General features: G+C 35.2%; 1 protein-coding gene across 1 annotated transcript in view; it reads left to right on the top strand.

Moving 5' to 3' along the window:
- Nucleotides 1-22,623, top strand: part of TNC (tenascin C) — a 110,718-nt gene that overhangs the window by 75,943 nt on the left and 12,152 nt on the right. Inside the window, 9 exon segments of the mRNA XM_074292897.1 lie at nt 796-1,068; nt 4,898-5,170; nt 10,790-11,062; nt 12,317-12,589; nt 15,568-15,690; nt 17,378-17,521; nt 18,606-18,725; nt 20,064-20,207; nt 22,323-22,453. Of these exon segments, the coding sequence (XP_074148998.1) occupies nt 796-1,068; nt 4,898-5,170; nt 10,790-11,062; nt 12,317-12,589; nt 15,568-15,690; nt 17,378-17,521; nt 18,606-18,725; nt 20,064-20,207; nt 22,323-22,453 (1,754 nt within the window).

Here is a 22,623-nt window from a genome sequence, read left to right as displayed (position 1 = left end):
AGAAAGAGCTCAAGGCCATCTCTGCCTAAAAGCATATGAGACAAATCCTAATTTTTGTCAAGTTTTGTACAAATCAGTTTTACAAACAATTTTTTATAAATTAATGGATGCCAATGTCAGAAACAAGATGTGTTTCTAAAGTAAAGAACCAGATCTTACAGTGTCATCCCAAATTACTGAAAAGGTCCCTCATAAGAACACAAATTAGAATCACTCACTGTTCTGCCCTTTCCCAATCAGGGCTACTGTACATCTAATTTCAAATCCCTATAGAAAATGATGCTATAAGTTAGAGAAGTTATCAGATTTAAATATATCAGCAAAAAATAATAAATAAATAACTGAAAACTGGACCTCCATCTATCAGACTGTCGGACTTTTCATAAATCATGGAAACCATACCGTTTGAGGACAGGTTGAAGGAAATGGAGATGTTTCTAGAGAAGATATGGGGGAGAACTAATTGTTTAAACACTTGAAGGATTATTACAGTGAAGTAAAAGTAGCATGGAAACAGTGTTTGCCTTGATGTATTAAAAAATTAAAAAAGCATCTCAATTATCAGAGCTCCCTAATAATGGAAGAAGGTTGCCTCAGAAAATAGTAGGCTCTCCATTGGGTCTTCATGCAGCAGATAAATGAACATTGAGGAGATTCAGTGTTGTAAAATGCATTCTTATTTAAATATGAGTCTGACTTGATAACCTATAACCTCTCCCGTACCTTCCAGCTTAGAGATTCTGTGGTTCTATAACATTTATGTGACTGACTAAATGATTCTCTGTCCTTCTTCAGAGGAGCTCCCTAAACTGGGAGAGTTAACTGTGACAAATGTTAGCTGGGATGCCCTCAGACTCAACTGGACTACAGCAGAGGAAGCCTATGACAGCTTTGTCATTCAGGTGCAGGAGGCTAACAAGTTGGAAGAGGTTCAGAATCTCACAGTGTCCGGCAGTCTGAGAGCTGTGGATATCACAGGCCTCCAAGCTGCCACTCCTTATAGAATCACCATCTATGGGGTAATTCAGAACTACAGAACAAGTTCCCTTTCAGCTGAAGCTTCCACAGGTACCTTTTTTCTCAATAAATTGTTCTACTTCTTCCTTTTAGGCCGGAAGGGTCAAGTAAAACATCTCTCCTCTTCCAACTGTATATATGAATTCAAGCAATTCTCTTTTAGCTTTGGCTAAAGCTTTATGGCATGTTCTAAGATCTGAGTGGGAGAGCCATGCATTCATTGCATATGTCCCGAGAAAGTTGTAATTGCAAGGAGGCTAAAAAAGGAGAAGTGATACTTTCTGACTCCTGGATATATTCTATATTTAAGCTCAAAATCAAAAGTAAACATGATTGAGAACCAAGCCCAATTTAGGTTGACAGCCTCTTGCCATAGAAGCATCTCAAAATACAGACTAATCATATATCTGCATTCCCTATCCAAAGATCCAAAAGTCCTTATCATATTACCATCAATGAGTTTGGATGAGGCACAGATCATTTAATTTTTGCAAGTCCAAATATCTCAGCAGCCCTCAAGTATATGAGTGCCATGATTCTTAAATCTAAGAAATGTTTCTTTAATATATACCAAGTTTTACTAGAGAACTGAATAACCCCAAGGACACATCCACAGCAATTAATATTTTACTAGAATATCAAATCAACAAACCATACAATATGACTCAAGTCTGTACCAGAGTAAAAATGTCATTAATTAGCATAAATACTTCTATTGGCATTAGCAAGACAGCCTGTACAAGTTTATAAGTATCAAACAATCAATACTTCTATATATGCCAGTTAGCTATTCTCTCTGGAATATTCACTAATAGTGCCAGGCCTATTTCAGGGGACTCAGGTCTCCATGGGTGGCCTAATCAAATGAAGTAGTGATTCCTATCTAGCCTTACCCTTCATCCTCTTTATACCAATGTAGTGGTTGAAACTCATTTATGAGGTTTTATGTGATATTTTTCCAATTTACTGTGATCATCATGCTTATTGCAACTAGTCTCTGAAAGCAAGTCTACATACCTACCATTGCCTGATTAGCTTTTCCAATCTATATCATTTGGCTAACACCTACCTGGGAAACCATGACATGTTGACATTCAATCTAGGTGATTACATCTAAATGGATGCTATCTCAGATCCACAACTTGCCATTCCCAGATACCTATCTCAAAAGGCTGTTATTCACATGTAAAATGTATGGGATTGCCTGTCATGGGGGGAGGTAGTGGAGGGGGGGGGGATAATTTGGAAAGATGAATACAAGGGATAATATTAAAAAAAATTACTCATGCATATATACTGTAAAAAAAAATTCTAAATAAAATTAAAAAAGAAAGAAAATACACCAAGCAATAAATAATTTAACAATTTTTTTAAAAAAAAAGGCTCTTATTAAGGAAACATTATATATACCAAACAGCCCTACCCAGATGTAGATTTTAAATCCTACCTACAATCTATTTATTTCCTGAAGTCGAAGTCATATGTCACAGCAGAGAGATATACAGGACTACTTCAGGAATTATTCCTAATATAGACCCATTACTTTTTTTTGTTTTATTTTTCCAATAAATTTCAATGTTTCCTCTCCTAATTAACTATAGTAACTGAAAAAAAAACTATAGCCAATTTGATCTGTGCCTCACCAAAACTATTGGAAATTTCTCTATGAATTTTATCCCACTGCTTTTATGACTTAGGAGACATTCTCCTGTTATAAAATTCTCCTTTTTCTTCACAGAAGAAACTTAGAAGTATTATTAAAAGAGAGCTTTGCCTCATTTACTCATTGGAAAGGAATGGTCTAAATTGGGCTTGAACTAACTTACTTTACAACTGGATACTTTCTTAATAATACTTAGGAAAGATAAGAAGAAAAGATATTTTAATGAAATTTAAGAAAAAGAAAGAGGCCGAATTTTATTTCCTGGCTGGGAAAAGTTTGGTTTGCTTTGACTATATGACTCTGATGGAAACAGGAGAACATACACGTGATAAAATTATTGATTCCTTTTGAGCCATAACCATCAAAAGATAATATTTGTAGGAAGGTAATGGTTTCATAATCTCTAAGATGGTATCTTTTTCAAAACAAAGGAATTCTTGTAATGAAGCAAAACAATCTTTGTATCTTGAATGAGATTTAGTAATTTGCTTGCAATTTATTATCTTTTGAAAGATAGCTGAAATCCATTTGACAGTAGAGAAATTGAAAAATGTGAAGCTTGAGAATCAACCCCTCTTACTCAGATGTCTTAGTGTATTCTCCATTTCCCTGAATTTTATTATATGCCAAGACCTAATATTGCACAAAGCACGGAATGCTGCTATGCCTATCTTTCATGCACACTGCTTTTTTTCTCATCCATCTTTCTCATTATTTTCAGGGATAACTTGTTTTTCCTGGATTATAAACGATTTAGATTCCCTTATTGCAGCTATTTTTAGTCAAGGTTGGCATTACGACCCAAATGGCTCTAAGATGGAGTATTAATTGAAAAGCTTTCCCAAAAAAACTTTTTCCTTCCCTCTCTAGCAAAGAAACAGGAAACTGGGGCTTTAAATGTTTCCAGCATTATTCCTACTAGTTTTGACCACTACTGGACAGCAACAGACGGGGCTTTTGAGACATTTACCATTAAAATTGTTGCTTATAATAGGTTGCTGGAGCCTCTGGAATACAATATCTCTGGCACTTCAAGAACTGCTCATATCTCAGGCTCTTCCCCAATGCTGACTTTATTGTCTACCTCTCTGGGATGGCATCTGGTATCCATATAAAGTCATAAGTGTGACAATTACAACAGCTTTATGTATCTACCTCTGCATCTAACTATTCTCTCTTCCCGTTCTAATTTACAGGATTTTATACTTATGTGACTGGGCTTTAGCCACCCTCTAACTACCTCATTTAGTTCCTCTACCCAATACAGAGAGTAAGTGGTTAAGTTTTAAACCCTGATTAGGTTCTGATGAATCAGAATTGGGATGTGAACCTCACAAGACTATTACATTTTTTTTTCTCCTACCAATAGTAAAGTGAAGTTCTGCAGAATGTCCCTCCTGGCAAAACCACATGATGGGACATAATGGAAAATGTACAACATTAAAATTACCATGGTTTGGATATTAATATTTAAGTATATGGTGGTCATAAAGTAGAATTTTCTCAATGAATAGAAAGGGTGCTAGCTAATATTTTAATCTTTGGAATGAAACTGAAGTTCTCATCCATATATGGAGACACGTAGTATGAAAAGATTGCTGGATTTGGAATCATAACACCTGTATTTAAATTTTAATTCTAATACCATATGAACAGCTCAATGACCTTTGACAGATCACAGAACTTATGTGAGAATCAGTTTCCTTAATCATAAAACATGGATGCTAACACTTGTCCTTGAGCCACTTCAATTAACTACATGGGCCAATGTTTTTAACTCAAAAGCCCTGACTTGATTTAAGTAAGTCCTGGGTGCACTGGCATTTTGTTACTGGGAATTCAAAGGCATGCTACATTTCTCATCAAATGGAATGGCCCAGGAGATCTTGAGATAACATCCTTCCTACCAGCATTCTTGGAGACAGTGAGAAAGGACAGAAAGTTACAATGTTCTATGGGTAATCCTCTACTCCCAATAAATGGTTAATGGCATTTTATTCTGAGAGAAAAATACCATTTAAAACTCATAAAAACAAGAGAATTATCTATAATTCATATTTGTTATTCAATCCTAAAATTTTTCAACAAAGGTTGATTTTTTCCTTCTGAGGGAAAAAAAAATGCAGTTTTATGGATTTAGTCCTTGTGTTTGGAACTTAGATCTCATGGTGGTGCTTTAATTCACATATTTTTCCATTTTTTTCTCCTTCTCTATAGTAGCCGAACCTCTTCTTAGCCATCTCACTGTCTCAGACATTACCTCGGGCAGTGTATCCCTCTCGTGGAAGGCTCAGGAGGCTGTCTTTGATAATTTTATTTTAGAAGTTAGGAATTCTGACCTCCCTCTGGATTCTGTGGTCTACACAGTGCCTGGGGCCTTGAGAAGCTCTGTAATCACGGACCTTAGAGCTTCCACTAATTACACTGTCCAACTTCATGGGCTGATTGACGGGCAGAATGGTCAGACCCTGATGGCCCAGGCAACCACAGGTATTTCACTTTACTGGATTCTCTCTTGTTTTTTCTTTGCTATCTGTTGACCTTCTCTTGGATACAGTTCCCCAAAAATAATCCATGACCCACTTGCCCTATTCTGTTTAAGAAAAGTAGAGAAAAAAAAAAAAAGAATATGAAGGTCTGTCCGACTTATCAAAGGGTACTTTGAAGGCAAATAAGCAAAAATCCCAAGAAAGGCTTTAAGTGACTAGGAATTAAGAAAATCCACTGGCAACCTCTGTTTCCTAACTGTGCACACATCTGGAGAGGCTCTTTGCATTTGGGAGCAATTAACCTGACTTGCCCCAGTTAAATTTCTCAAACATCCTTGCATCTGATTTTGAATATTCTTCATAATCCTTCCAGTACATCTTCATCTGCCTGTGGTCTTTCTAATCATGGTAATATGTTGCAAATCTCATACACAAAGAAGATGCAATGCATGTCATTCTGATTTCTCAGCTGGGATAATGTCATTTCTCTACTAGGCCTTTGGATCACAGACTGGGATTTCACATGGCATGCTAAGAAAACATACACAACAAAACCACCAACTGCATGGACTGAGCCAGTTAGGCTAATGCTGTGACCAAGACTTCTCTTTGCCTGGCCTTTTGTATATTTAATATTCAATTAGGAGTATGTTTTAGCTAGAGAGTCTGTTCCTTTTCTAGCAAGCACGGCCTTGTATCCATTGGTAACTTTCTTAAGTCTCAGATTCTTTCTTATTCCAGTCTTCATCTTGAAGAATATAATGATGCATGTAGCATCCTCCCATACCCAATCCATTCTATTATATCAGTCTTTCCTGGATTGTAAGAAGCATGCAAAGGAATGTTTTGGGGGGAACTGAGTGTGTAGAAGTATACAGTATATGGAAGATGATTCTTTTCTTGCATGGAAACTGGCTTCTCTTCCCCCTTGAATCTCTTTGACAAATCCTTGCACCTCTAAGCACTTTCCAACTCTATTCCACCAATATTAGTACATATAAGATACCTTGGAGGCAGAGACAAAAGACTGGCCTACATTTTGATAATGTTGGCACTATCAGCCTGCATTTGACAACCTTGAGGAGGTTCCAGTATAAATTCTTAATTGAGGTGTACCCCAGGGAAATTCAAAGAAAGACTATTTAAAATAGAGATATGATTTTAAAGTATCTTATTTGGGATGTAATATGGTAGTAATTCCTCAATGATTATTTCTAGAAACTTTGACAATATTGAGTTCTGAAGATGAACTTTGGGGAACCTCATGTAATTGTTTGTGGTTGTTTTAGGTATTTGAAGAATCATATTCTTTGATGACCAGATCTTTTATTTTCCCAAAAGATAAATGGTCTTGTAAAACTTGATAACTTTGTGCTGGGAAAAATAAAAGTCCTCACTTATTCCCACTGTCTGAAATTAAAATAGTCTTTTGCCAGACACTTGGAAGAATAATTTCACTATATGAACCTAAAACTTTTATTTCCTCCCCAATGCCCTGACCAACACTACCTCTTCTATCACTTCAATCATCTAGTGCCATTTTACTCATTGTTTCTCTCCAGAGCACAATCTAAATGGAATTCATTCAGTGTTGGCATTTTCCAAATAGTTATATAAATGAACATCCAGGAGGCGAGGGCCTACATAGTCTCAAATGGGAAATAACTTGTTAATTCCCCCATGATATAATAGGATATTCAAAAAGCTTGCATACTATGTGCTGATGAAGGAAGGAAAAACTCACAACAGGGAAATGAGTCATCCATAGATCCAATTGTTCCAAGGAATCAGACAGCAATGTAGTTTGTAAGTTCAGGGCTTAAATTTAAAGGTCATTTTTGCCCATAGCTATACAAAGGCATTACAGATGACACATTTATATCTTATGATTTTTGTTTTCATCTTACCCTCAATGGGTGTGGTTTAATAGAAAAACAGTGAATTTATAGACAGAGAAGCAAAATTCAAATCTGACATAAATGCCTTGGTGATCTTAAAAAAGTCACTTATCTTTTCCTGGGACCTTGATTTTTTTTAATCTATAAGATGAGAGAGTTGAACTATTCAATCTTTAAGGTTCCTTCTAGCTCTAATACATACTATATGACATTAGATTTTTTTTTCTTTTAATCAAGGTTGTCCTAATATTAGTTTATGTAGTTTTTCTTAAGAGATGTCTTGAGAGAGGTGTTTTGTCTATAACATAAAAAATTAAATTATTCAACAAATAATTGTATGTGTGAACATATATGTATATGCTAGGCACTAAAAGAAAATGCAATTTTCTTTAGTTATTGCTGAATGTGAAAAAGATTATGTGTAATGTGGACATGATCTTTAAGAGCTTATCAAAAACAAAAGACTTGAAAGGCATAAAATAACAGATCCTTTATTTTATGACCAGAGCTCTAGAATTTTTTTCAGTTAGGGTAGTCTCTCCATCAATAACAGATCTTAATGCAGGGACATTAAAGGTTGTAGAGGCCAAAATTACATTATCCTGTTACTAACCTCATGATGAGCATCTCCCAACTTGGGCAGTAGTACAATCTAGAGCTATACAATCTCTATGTAAAGTCTTTCAAACTTTGTAGAAGCTGGCCTATCCTTGAAGAACCCAGGATCACATCTATGCTACTATAAGGCATCAGAGTAGCACTTAAATAGTATTCATTATAAAAGTATAGTATAAAAGGAATAGTTTGCAATAGGAGCAACTACGTAGCACAGTAAATAGAGTGCTAGGCTTAGAGTCAGGAAGACTGATCTTCCTAAGTTCAGATATGGCCTTAGACACTTCCTAGCTATATGGCCCTAGCAAGTCACTTAACCCTATTTGCCTCAGTTCCTCATCTATAAAATAAGCTGGAGAAGAAAATGGCAAACCTCCCCCTCCAGAATCTTTAGCAAGAAAATCCCAGATGGGAATCACAATGCAACTGAAATTGTGAACTGAATGACAAAAACTATGAAATACAAATTTAAGTTTATTTGTGTATATATACATATACACAAACATATATTTATTCATAAATATATATATGTATCTAATCCATTTTCATCGTGTTTGGTGAATTAGAACTTGTATTTTTTCTACACAAGGCAGGCAAATTATATTCTGGGCACCAATGTAAAAATCTGTTAGTAGTTGGAAATCATTCAGCATTTCATAAACAATATACTTCTGCTCTGTAGGTATAGATATAATCTAGACATGCCTTCTATAATGACACAGACTGGAAAGGAAATTATGTTTTTTCAATGTTATGACAATATATCGACCATTCTTCTGTCCCTTCCCAAAATAATATTCTCTTTCTGACTGTTCCTTTTCCTTCAGAATCAAGAGGTACAGGTGGGCCAACTAATTCTTACCCATATTATTCCTGACATGGACCACAAATGCTGGCCCCTTTGCAAAGTTTGTCGTCAATGTTAGCAATTCTCACTTTCTGTATGAACTTCAGCAGCATATAGTCTCTGGTGACATGCAGTATGCTTACATCACATTATACCACATATTGAGAGATAGTACTGACTATGACAGTGTCTGCTGACATGCAGTATGCTTACATCACATATTGAGAGATAATACTGACTATGACATTAACATTAGGGAACAATATAGACCGATGACCACACCAAATAACTAAATGCCTTTGTCATGACAGTTACTAGTTTCAAAGTCTTTAACATCATAGAATTTTCATTTGTAATTCTAGCTGATAGAAAATAGTGTTATTATTTTCATTCCAGGCAGAATTCAACATGATTCACTGTACATACAACATCTAGAACCTATTTAAACTTGTTTAGTCTGAATCTCTTCTTGGTGATTAAGAAGAAGAAGAAATTTCTTTTTTCAAAATCAACTGTGGAAAAATACCTCTTAGGGAATTTCATTAGGATACTAAATTTCCCCAGTCTGATTTGTAGAGGATTTGTGGTAACAGGATGATACAGTCAATATAAATATATTTAAATATTTATGAAAAATAATAAATCCTAAAATTTATGTCTCTGCATAGGGTAGGTTCAGACTAAATTAGTCCTGAAAGATGTTGGTTTGCCCTTTTCTTAACAATAGAAAAACACTCTCTCTAAAGTTGACATCTAGAAGAGATCATTTAGGATCAGAATTAGAGAATAGATAAGTCAACCTAGACCTTATTTATGATGTCCTTATTCACTTCCTAGGAATTATCTTTCTGATTTTTTTTTAAAAAGGAAACATGTTAGTTCATCATTTTTGGAATGAGATGATATTCAACTTTAGAGTAAACATACCTAAGAGGCAAAAGAAATCTCACATACACTAATATGGGGTGGAGGGGAAAGGAAGAGAGGGGGAAGAAAGTCATTATATGATTCACACATACTGAACCAAATTCCCTCCCAGTGCCTGTTTTAAATTAATGTATCTGTGGAAGTTCCGTAAAGTTTTTTATTGCCTGAGGAAAATTTAGATTCATTATTTAAATTTAAAGGACCTCCCAGGCAAGTTCTGCTCAATGGAAATATTTCATAATGATTTTCCTACAATTGAAAAGAACAAGTTTCTAAAAGCATAATCAGATATATATATATGTATGTTTATTCATTGCTCAGATAAATCTAAACTTAGAATTCCAAAGATATTTATATATATATATATATATATATATATATATATATATATATATATATATACACACACATACATACACACACACACACACACACACATATATATATATATATGATATATATTATATATATATATATATATATATATACATATGATGAGTAATAAATAAAATTCCTGGGGGTTGTGGGTAAAGGATGATTATTAATGAACAAAGGTTCTATCAAAGAGACTTTACCATTACATGTTGCTTCATGCAAACCTCCCAGGGAGAATAACCAAAAAAAAGAAAAAAGAAAAAAAAAAGGCAGAAAAATTCTAGTTTGTACATACAGGACACACAGAGAAAAATCACCATCACGCTTATCAGGGAAGAATTATATGATAATGAAGGGGCAAAGATGATTCCATAGGAAGTAATGTTCCATTAATGAAGGGAAAAGTTTTTTTTAATATCTTAAGTTTCTTCTTAGCCTTTATCAGAAACATTACATTTTTTAAAAATCTCTTTATGCAAAATATTTCAAAATAAACAACCAGTATTAAAAAAAAAAAAAAAAAACCTTGGGAGATCTAATTCCAGAAAATAAGTGGGGAGTAGGATGAGGATACACTTCTTTATAAAGTGAAAGAGTATTTTAACTCTTTTTCTTTAAGTCAAAGCCTTTAGGAATTAAATCTTAAGCATTAAGAATTATTTTTTGAATGTTTTTATACAACTGTGAATTCAGAATGCTCCATATTAAGCATGACCAAGAATGTCCTAGGGCAGCAGTTCCAAGATCTTTTTAGGGGGTCCATGAATTCAGAAGTATTTTCATAATAATGCTAAAATGATATTTACATAATCTACAAGAAAAAAAATTATTGTGTCAATGCTTGACATCTGGTAACCTTTTAAGATTTGCCATGTATTGTCCTTTGTGAAGATTTAAGGCTATTTTGGTGGAGTCTATGACACTAATCTGTACTGTTTTCAACCCTCCCTTCTTTCAGAGGCCTTGCCCCTACTGGAAAGCTTAACCATTTCCGACATTAATCCCCATGGGTTCACAGTTTCATGGATGGCATTGGAGAATGCCTTTGACAGCTTTCTAGTAATCGTGGTGGATTCTGGCAAGCTGCTGGACCCCCAGGAGTTCACACTTTCAGGAACCCAGAGGAAACTGGAGCTTAAAGGCCTCATAACTGGCATTGGTTATGAGGTTATGCTTTTCGGCTTGGCCCAAGGGCACCAAACAAAGCCCTTGAGTGCTGTGGTTTTTACAGGTATTTCCATTCAAGTGAGCCATTCTCTTGCTCTGCTCAGTCTTCTCTTCCATCCCCATGTTTTCACTTGGGAGACATTTCATGCAGCCCATATGCCAAATCACCATGGCTTCTGCATTCCTGTCCTTATCACAGCTATACATTTCATAGATGGGACCAGTTCATTTATACATCTTTTGTATTCTCTGTTATCTTCTGTCCCATCTTCTATTCCTGATGTGAGAAGGTCGAAATGTCACCATGTTGCCTCCAAAATGCCTTAGAGGTTCTCAGCCTAGAGTCTATTTCACATTCTATTTATTTCATCATCATCCTTTCTGATCCCCAGATGCATTTCAGCCTTCTCAAAAGAAATATATCTGATGGGTATATTTCTAAAGCTTGTCAATAATATCTGCCATCTATAAAGTCTTAAATGTTACATTTTCAAATATAATAATCACTGGACATTGAAATACAAAATTATTTTATTGGGAGAAGCTGACACACTGGAGATATTCTTAAACACAGACTAAATCCATAATTTTGTGATGATTCAGAGGTCTTGCCTGAGAAATATAGAATTAATCATTATCACAGTTCAAATCTTCTTTTCCAAGGAGGAAATCTGTGCCTTTTAGGGAAGTCAAGGTATGGGCCCTTTGGTCCTAACGTTTTAGGTCCAAAGATAACAGTGCCTTACAAATACCAGGAAAAAAAACTCAGCATTGCCTCCTAAAGGACTGTCCATCTTTAGAGATAGTCTTGATTTTCAAATACTCTCTAGAACAAAGTGAAAAGAAAAAGGATTTCTAAAAACTAGTTTGCTCTAGCAAAAAAAAAATAATAATAAGTAAAATGATCATGGATAGCACTACACAGCTCATTAGCATGGGTTTATTTGTATTTTATCAGAAAAGTTTAACAAATGATGGACATAGAGCCTCTGGAAAATAAAGAATATGCAGAAATAAGTTACTTGTTTTTAACATGTTTAATATTCATGGAAGAGAGAAATGGTGTGTCAGATGTGGTTTAATGTCATCAATTATAGAAAAAGTCACAAATGCATAAAGTAATTTGTACTAATTCTAGCTTTATTGGAACTTTTTTTTCTGTCTGAAGACTTTTTTTTTCTTTTTTGGTAACTAGGAGATTTTCACATCTCTGATCTGGGGCATCACTGAATATTGACATCCCCACTGAACAGAAGAGCACAGTTTGTCATTAAAATGACTCTCTCTCCTCCCTCTTCTACTCTTTTTCCCTCTCTAGAAGCAGAACCAGAAGTTGACAATCTTCTGGTTTCAGATGCCACCCCAGACGGTTTCCGTCTATCTTGGACAGCAGATGAAGGGGTCTTCAACAGTTTTGTTCTTAAAATCAGGGATACTAAAAAGCAGGCTGATCCACTGGAAATAATCATACCGGCCCATGAGCGTACCAGGGACATAACAGGTCTCAAAGAGGGCACAGCATATGATATTGAACTCTATGGATTAATCAGTGGACAGCGATCCCAGCCAATCAATGCCATTGCAACCACAGGTATTACCACTAATATAGAAAGAGAGGAGGGAATTATGTTGTGTCTTATGGTTCATTATTTGCAATAAGCGTCACACATTTTAATTTTTAAGTAATTTTCACTTCAAAGTGGTGGCAGAGGGATGGAGAAGTGGTTACTTCTTTTCCTATACATTTAAATCACATGGGAGTGGGTTAATGGAAAAGTTGCTCTGTGTATTCCAAAGATTATTATTTGTATAAATGAAGGGGGAGGGAGGTTAGAAGGAGAGAGGAGAAGGGAATGAGCATTTTTATGGAATTTACATATATTAGGTATGCTAAGTCCTCACATTAATCCTGCAAGGTAAGTACAATAATTATTTTCATTTAATAGTTGAAGAAATTGAGGCAAGCATCTAGAAGCTAGGTGATTTGCTCATTCACACTCTATGGGCCTCAGTTTCCTCTTCTGTGAAATGGGAACAATATTATCCAGAACCTACTAATGGTATACAAATACCCTTTTAGAGGGTTACAAGTTGTAAAAGAAAGTTGGATGACAAAGCACATTTTTTTTAAAGTTTTAAAAGGGAAGAAAGATAAACAGTTTCATATTATGAGTTTTTAATTTTGTGGTAGCAGTCATTTTGTTTTGTTTTGTTTCTAAGTGAATACTCAGATAATGAAGTAAAGGTACCCTGGGCATGCATCACTTCTTAACTGAACTTATATGTACAATTTTCCCCCCAGTCTATGACTATAGTAAATAAACAAAGGCTCGTATGATTTGCAAGCAGAAGTAACTTTAAAATTTAAGTAAGTCTAACCCTCTCATTTTTATAAATGAAGGAACAGAGGCTTAGAGAGATGAAATAATTGCTCAGGGTTCAAATTTAGCCCTTTGCCTTTCAATCCAGCCATTTTAAAATCTTACCCCACCAATTCTTTTGAAAGGGAAAAGATTTATAACAAAATACAGAGTGATTCACTGCACACCTTGACTAACTCACAAGATATTTATGGTAAATAGCTAAGAGTTGTGGCTTTTTTTTTTTCTTTTAACCTCAAAAAGATTTAGAATAATGACATTTATTATGACTGATTTTTTTCTCATCTCTTGCTAAAATGGACTACTTTTAAAAGCCCAACCTAAATAAACAATTTATAAGAGATCCCAAAGAAAGGATGTTTTAATCTATGAATCACAGAACAAAGACAAAGGGAAATTTTTCAGAGGGACCTCCTTTGAGGATTACAACTTTACCTGAAAAGTTTAGTCTTGATTCATTATGAAATTAACAAGCTGTTGTTCCCTACTTGTGTGGCCTTGGACAAATGTTTTAACCCATCTGGGCCTCAGTTTCTTCATCTATAAAATGAGCAAGCTGAACCAGTTGATAATCCATTTTCTTTCTAAATATATTATCTCTTCTGTTGGATTTTTTCCACAAATAATAAAGAATCTACTATGGGCAAGTTACTGTATTAGAGATAGAAACAATTTAAATAGCAGGTCAAAGATTTTATATTCTGATAGGAATTTCCAAAAATATCTCAAGAGTTCACTACAAAAAAGTTATGTCCTGTATGGTGACCATATGTTTATAAGAATGAATGAAATGCAGAACTGCTGGTGAAGGGGGGGGGGGGGGAAGACAGCATGGGAATTAGGACAGGTACTGGATTCTGAGTTAGAAAACATGAATTCATTAAAAAACATGAATTCAAATCCTGACTCTTACATTTATTGGATGGGTTATTGTAGGCATATCCCTCAAGCTCATCTGAACTTCATTTCCTCTTATGTAAAATGGGAATATTACTAATACTTACATGATGTGATGTGATTAAGTATGGAATGGACTTTGCAAAGGAAAAAATCATGTTTACATAGTGCTGTAAGGTTTTCTAATGATGTGAAAGACATCCTTTCTCCCAAGACTGAGGCTTCCAAAACCTTTTAAAGAGTCCCATTCCCAATTCTTGCTTCCCAACCCCAACTCCCATAAAAAAAAAGATGCTAGATCAAAGACCAAACCATGATTTTGACCCTGATTTATAAACGGGACATTTTCAAGTTTATTTTTGATTGTTATTTTTATCTCAGTTGTTTGTTTTCAAAGAGAGAAAGGCCTTACTGAGATTTTTTTTCCAAAGAAAAGCAGAACCTTGAATTTAGAAAGAGCAATTTGATTTGTCTCTGTGGAACCCATAAATGTGAATAGGTTTCGTAGCTAGAGTATGTGTATGTGCATGTATTGGCAAGAAGAGAAGGTGAAGTAATTTCAGAAACAGTCTAAGGTATAATTTCCATTTTCCCTCTTCTATATCTTTATTCCTTTCTTCTTTTGTTTTACCTCATCTCTCTCTCTCTCTCTCTCTCTCTCTCTCTCTCTCTCTCTCTCTCTCTCTCTCTCTCTCTCTCTCTCTCTTTCTCTCTCTCGCTCCCCTTCCCCCCTTTCATCTTCTGAACTAGCTGTACTGGATGGGGTACAGAAGTGATTCTCATCTTATGAACTCTCTCTTTCCTTTCTCTCATCTTCTGAACTGCCTGTACTTGGATGGGCATAGAAGTTATTCTCAAGAATTATGAAGTTAGGGAAACTTGTGTTTGTCCCCACTTCATCACAAACTCCTCCTTCTAAGATTGTGCCCTTCTTTTTCCAGCTCAAGTTCTGAGTGTGTTCATATTACCTTCTGGATTTCCAGATGTTCCCATAAATTCTGAAATCTTCCTCCTTTCTTTGGATGTATGACATAATGGTGGAATTCATTCTTACTGAGTAAAAAGCAAACATGTTGTAACTAAGTAACTAAGGAATTATGATTTTGATAAAATACTAATTATATTTTCAGATCAAAGAATTTTGCATCTGCAGGACTCAACATGGACAAAAATCTGTTTCACTTTCTCAGAACAAAAAGCTAAGAAAGACTGCCTTCATAGGAAAAATAACTGACTGATAATCAAGCAAAGTTTCAGATTTTTTTTCATTTGCTATTGTGCTTTTTTGTAGCCATGGGATCACCAAAAGAAATCACCTTCTCCGATATCACTGAAAACTCTGCCACCGTTAGCTGGACAGCACCTACTTCACAAGTGGAGAGTTTCCGGATCACTTATGTCCCTGTTTCAGGAGGTGAGAGTCTGAGGCAAAGAAGAATTGAGAACTTTGGAAATTTGGGGTGAATCAGTAAAAGGAACTAATTGTTTTGGATCTTTCATCCTTCATCTGTAGCAAAGAGAAGAAAAGTCCTTCTTTTTTTGAGACTAACTCTGAAAGAATATATAAAATTATTTTGGTAAACTCTAGAATCTTAGAATGTCAGCATAGAAGAATGAATGAAGAGCACTTATTGAAACTTACTATGTGCCAAGCACTATGCTAAGCACTAGGGATGCAAGTAGAAGAAAAAAAAAAGCAAGACAATCCTTGCTTTCAAGGAGTTTATACTCTAATTGGGGGAGACAACAAAATTAAGAGTCCAGGTATAGGGCAAATAGCAAGGTCCAAGGTACATTAGCATATGTTCAGTATTTGTGGCAGATAGTAAGTCTCAGAAGATCTTAGGCAAATGCCAAGATTTTAGTAACTACCACAGTTAGTGAATCCCAACTCATAAAAGTGGTATGAGCAGAAATTTCCTTCTTCCCATTTTTCCTCCTGTATGGAGTCTGGGCAGCCCTGAGTCAGGAGAAGAGACTAAGGAAGGCAAGGGTTGATGATGGTTCCTTTAAAAGTAATTTAATTTAAAATTTAAAAAAATTAAAACTCATTCAACAAACTTCACATATCATACAGGTTTAAATTAAGATATTGTAGACTTCCACACATGACAACCTATTTTAGGAGTTTAAAACTAGTAAGACAAAGATTTTGGTATTAATTATAGCACTCTTCTCTCTAAAGGCCCCTAATCTGAGAAAACTGTGTTTCTATCAATAGACAGACTCCTTCATGCCTTCCCTAAAAATAGAAATATACTAACATCTTAGGTATACTCTTAGTCCATTAAGATATATACTTAGTGCATTAAGAACTAGGTATCTATGACCTCACAGGACCATCCATGAAAGAATAATCCTACTTTTTTTTTTTTTACAGAGTAACCCCATAGGGCCCTATACCCCAAAATGCCTTTGTTCCTGGCAAAAACATCTGCAGACCTTATCATGGACCCTCCTCCACTTGCTAATATTATATCCATATATACAAAAAAGGCCCATGGAAATAGGATGCTGCAAAATTCTCAGTATTGTTGATTAGACCAAGATGCCAAATACAAGTATTCTCTTCTCCTGTAAAATGTCTAATAATAGCAACAGAATTACAATTCCTGTGTTAATAATAGCTAATAATAGTTTACATAGCATTTGAAAATCTACAAGTTCTTTATGTTATTTCATTTGCTTAAGGACCTTATAACATGTTTGGTGGATAGAATATATAACAGAGATATTTTGGAAAACATTCTTAGAAAAAAAAATAAACTGTGCCACATACCAACCTATCTCTGAAAGAAGACTTGACATTTTAAGTTTGTTGTAATTATTTTTTCTCTTCAACCTAAGATTTTTTGGCATTTGTCCCAATGGAGGGGGAAAAACACTTTAAGAAACTAATACTTATCTGGGAAACTGGGAGCAAATGATATCTTAAGGAAATCACTTCTTTTTAAAAAATGTATAGTCCCATTTCATATCTGTGTGTGTGCATGTGTTCATATATTCAGATGTATGTGTATGGATAATTACTTTAAAAGGTGGTCAGAGATTCCAGCTTCACCCAGACCTCACCTGATGCCTGTTTCTTTTGCTATGTCCAGGAACACCTTCAGTGGTAACAGTGGATGGAAGCAAGACTGAGACGGGGCTGGTGAGATTGATGCCTGGAGTGGAATATCTTGTCAGTATCATTTCAATCAAGGGCTTTGAGGAAAGTGAGCCTGTGACAGGAACTCTCACAACAGGTACCATTTCATCAAACTAAGTTTTTTTGATAATATCCTCTTATATCAATGTCCTCTCAGAGGATATTTGCAAACCAATACATCTTTCATTCCCTAACTCTTGACTGCCCTTAAATTTTAACAAGTGATATTAGGTACCTACTATATACAACATACTCTAGAAGATGATCAAAATTTCATTGCAACATTAGTATTCCACAAAATAGCAAGCTCATGAAAAGGAACAAAAAAATATAAGGGTGTTTTTAGGACCATAGCTGGCATAGGAGAATCTAGAAGGCAGCTAGAAGGAATAGAAGAGAGTATGCCTTTATTAAGTAGCAAGTACTTTGGCTAAGGACTTTTGAAATATTATTTCATTTAGTCCCTACAACAACCCTATAAGGTAGGTGCTATTATCATTCCCATTTGAGAGTTGAGAAAACTGAAACAGAGAGAAAAAGTATTTTGCCCAAGGTCACATGGCTACTAAGCACATCTGAGGCTACATTTGAACTCAGGTCTTCCTAACGCCAGGCCTCCCTAACTGTCTTCAGAAATCATGGATAGAATACCATATTTGGAGTCAAGGAGATACAAATTCAAATTCTACCTCAGACACTTAGTACACCCTGGGTAGGTCACTTAATTTCTAAAGGCCTCTCACTTGTTTCTCTCCCTGACCTTTTCAGTTTCATTTTCTGTATTGGTAGGGACTATACAAATAAAAAGTATTTGTAACCCTCTTCATTTTGAAGATTTACCTGAGATACAGCAGGTACTTACTACATGTTTATTGACTACTATTGAATTTTGACAGTTCCCTCTTATTTCAAATCAAGGTAATAATAGCACCTGCCTCATGTTGTATGGAGCAAAAGTTGATGGTAAATATTAAATGTTTAGTAAACCTTAAAGTGCAATACAAATATTTCTATTAAAATGTGAGAACTTGGAATATTAGGATTGGAAGGAACCTTAGGGCAGAGAATATTAGAGCCAGAAAGAGCAATAGAGAAGTTCAGCCTTTTATTTGGAAAACAAGGAAATAAAGGCCATAAATCTTTATTTGTTGTCACTGACATAACTGTCTCTTTCTCTTCAGCTCTGGATGGCCCATCAGGTTTGATGGCAGCTAATATCACTGACTCTGAAGCCTTGGCCATGTGGCAGCCAGCCATAGCTACCGTGGATAGTTATGTCATCTCCTACACTGGGGACAAAGGTATTGTCATATATCAAAGTTTCTCTGCCTTCTTTCCATGGCACTTAAAACTTAGTTCTCCTATCCCACCAGAAATTTCTTCTTTTCACTGACATATTTAGGAAAGAACAGGAATTCAGAAAATTCAATTTAATAGGTCAGTAATTTTGCTTCCAGGTCTATTTTTTTTTCAGTAACCAAGCTAAGGCCATCAAAATATAATAGTTTGCCCATATCCCTCTGCTTGTTCTTAAGCAAAGCAGGAAAATATTGTGGTTTCATCAAGTGAATTCAATTAGAAGCATTAGCATTCCATCTAGGTAAAAAAGTGAAATTGGAAAAGTTGGAAAATTAAGAAATAAGCTAGAGATTTCCATTCACTTCATCAAAATGAAGGGGTTGCTTGGAAGAAAACAACTTTCTGGATATCAATCATCTCCAGCAGAGGAAGTATGGAAGACAAGAAGGTTGCCCACAGATTCAAGCTGATTTGAGATCAAAATATACTGCAGCTGCACATGGATTCCCCAAAAGAAAACAACAGCAGCAAGTTTTGATTTTGCAATAATTTTTATTATTATTCTTCCTCTTGACTAAAAAGAATGATCTGGGCAAGCAGAAAGAGAGAGATTTTTCTAAATCTCTAGGATATTTATTTATATTCCCAGAAATCCAAACTAAGAAAATCAACATTGATTCCTAGAATGAAGGCCAAAAATAAATCATGATGAACCTAAAGAAAATTAGAGGGGCAAGGAACAAAGATATTATCTCTAATGTCTATATCATTATGGTTTGGTTTTCATGGGACTGTATCTTGGGCAGAAAAGATGAAGGAAAATGACTCTGAATGCATCTTCTCCAGGAGGCATTTTTGGTCCTTCCACTTATTGCATTGACTTAATAGTGGTAAACTATTTGAAAGGGTTTGTAATTGAGGAAGGTGAGGGAACTGGCTCATGGAAGAAGGCAGGAAATAGTGCAAGAAGACAGTGTAGTGGACCTACCAACCAGGAAATCTTTTTGGAAGGTTTTGGAAGGTTCTTTCTTTCTCTTTTATTTTTTTAAGTTAGCCTGATTAAACAGCTACTCAGGTCTGTAACATGTGGAAAGCATCATCTGTCCCCAAATTCACCTTCTGATTTCATGCCCAGAAAAATCCAATTTCATTATGATAAACCCTTTGTATCAGACTTGAGAGAGATATAGGCATATAAGCCCCTTCAGAAATCAAATTGAATTTCCCCAGAGGGTCACTAAAGGTTTTCATCTCTGAAGGAGCTGAGTTTTCTGCTTTTCAATATGGTTAATGTCTGAAACTGCACTTTAACTGTCCTTATTCATGTCTTTGATGTTTAGTGCCAGAAGTGACTCAAACGGTATCTGGGAACACAGTGGAATATGCTTTGAATGACCTTGAGCCTGCAACAGAGTACACACTAAGGATCTTTGCAGAAAAGGGGCCCCAGAAAAGTTCCATAATCACCACTCGTTTCACAACAGGTACTAATTAATGTCAACAGCTTTGCCTAGAGGCCAGTCCTTCCTTACATCCAATGTTAAACTGCACACACCAGCAACAAGAGAAACCATCAATGCCTATTCTATAAAGACTTTTAAAAATACACTATGAGGCTATTCATCTTTTAACTGAGAAATAACCTTGTTGTCTCAATGGACTAGGAAAACTTTATAAATAGAAAGCTATTTAAGCAGAAAAGCAGCCCACTTTGACCCTACAACCAGCATTTTAAAGACTTACACATTATATGCAAGAAAACATTTTAAGGGATTTTTACAAACAGATTTTTACAAACAAATTTTCCCAGGTTGCCCATTAGACTTTTAGAGAGTTCAATCTTTTTGTGGACTTTAATAAAAATGGTGACCAGGTGACCAATGATATCCCAGAGGTAAGTGCCATCACCAGTTTCCACTTACTCTTTTTACCAAAGACCAAGTCTCCATTTTACAGATAAGGAAAACTAAGATTCAGATGTTGTTAGATATCTATGGTCACACCAGTAATAAGTGTAGTGAAGCTTGTGAAACTCCGTGAAATTTTAATTCATGCCTCCATCAGCACACTTCTCCTAAGATCTCTCTCTCCAAGACCAATTATTTCAAAGTTTCATAGACTGTCTGAAGAGAATAGAACCTCTGGTTGTTAAGTGAGTTTATGGAACTCAGATAAGTTTAATCCTGGCTCTACCACAAACTCTCTAAGTCCTTGAACACATTTATTCCTTCTCTGAGATTCTATTCAGGTTTTATATTTGCAAAGTCAAGAGATTTACACAAGATAATATCTAAGATTCCTTCCAGTTCTCATGATCCAAGATTGTGGAAGAGGGGGTTTAAATCATGTGAGTTCCCTTACTGTAAATTCTTCTTTTCAATATTAGATACTAATCAAAGCCATAAAGATGAGACGTGTGACACTAGCCCCATCTGATTGGATGGATTTCATATCATTTATTTCTCCCTATTAAGTTCTTACCTTAGTAAAGTTTAAGGGTCAGAAAAACCAGATGATCAGATAATTTCCAAGGTCACTTCTGGCTGTCAAGTATCCTAACATTTTACAGTAGATAGACAAAGCCTCACTTTAAGATTAAGTTTAGAAATTCTGTAAAAATTCTACAGAATTATTTCTAGTCACAGTCAATGTATTTTATTTTATCTTTTTTTCCCTGGACTTAGGACAGCCTTTATCTTGCCCAATAGAGAAACTGTATAATTCAGGAAGAATTCAAGAGTCTGTGAATAAGTATAGAAATATAAACTACTCAGATAGCTCATTCAATTTACCTATGAAGCCATTTTTGAGAATTCTCCTAAGCAAAAATTCCCTATTCACCTTGAATCTCTAGCATCTGAATAAGTCATAACCTTAATCATGGATCATTGGCAAGATTTAAATGCCCTCCTAATATACCCAGTATTTTGCCATATTCCTTGCTATTGGCTCCCTTCAGGAACTATCACAAGCAAATTTTATATTTGTCATAGAATGCATGACCATACATATATTGTATTTAATTTATACTCTAACATATTTAACATGTATTGGTTGACCTGCCAACTGGGGGGGGGGGAAGGAGGGGAAAAATTGGAACAAATGGTTTGGCAATTGTCAATGTTGTAAAATTACCCATGCAAATATCTGGTAAATAAAAACTATTAAAAAAAAATGTGAACTCCTTGAAGGAAAAGAAGAAGAAAGAAAAAGAAATTTGTTTCTTCATGTTTAACATATATTGAGTTTCTTGCCATCTAGGGGAAGGGGGGAGAAGGACAAGAAACTATGAAACAAAAGGCTATGTGAGGGTCAATGTTGTCAAATTATCTGTGCATATATTTTGAAAATAAAAAGTTTCATTTAAAAAAAAAAGAATGTATGACCATGTAAGGGGATATTCAAGATCATGTTTTTAAATTCCATCATCTTACAAGGGGGACAAACTGAAGTCCACATAGAGAAAGAGTTTGAGTAAGGTAATACAGTGAATTAGTAAGGAAGTAAAACTGACAATGAAAATCTCCAGGTTCCCAACCCAAGAACATTCTAAGACATCATTTTACTTCCTTTGTTATTAAGTATCTTGACTTTTCTAGACCTGGATTCTCCAAGAGATTTGGTGGCAACTGAGGTTCAATCTGAAACGGCACTGTTAAAATGGAGGGCCCCTCGTGCTCCTGTAACTGGTTATCTCCTCATCTATGAATCTGTAGATGGAACAATCAAGGTACAATTTTGTTTGAATTTGCTGAATAACTTGTCAGTAATATTATTTGGCATTCAGATTTTCTCATATGTGAAAGAGAAATAAACAAGTAGCTGATATAGTGAATATTGTACTTGGAGTGAAAAAAAATGGATTTAAATTCTGTTTCAGACACTTCTTAGGTAACTCTC

The sequence above is a fragment of the Sminthopsis crassicaudata genome, chromosome 2 (genome assembly GCF_048593235.1).
Source record: "Sminthopsis crassicaudata isolate SCR6 chromosome 2, ASM4859323v1, whole genome shotgun sequence".
NCBI lineage: Eukaryota > Metazoa > Chordata > Mammalia > Dasyuromorphia > Dasyuridae > Sminthopsis > Sminthopsis crassicaudata.
Note: the sequence above shows the minus strand (reverse complement) of the source record. Positions and strands in the feature narration are given on the sequence as shown.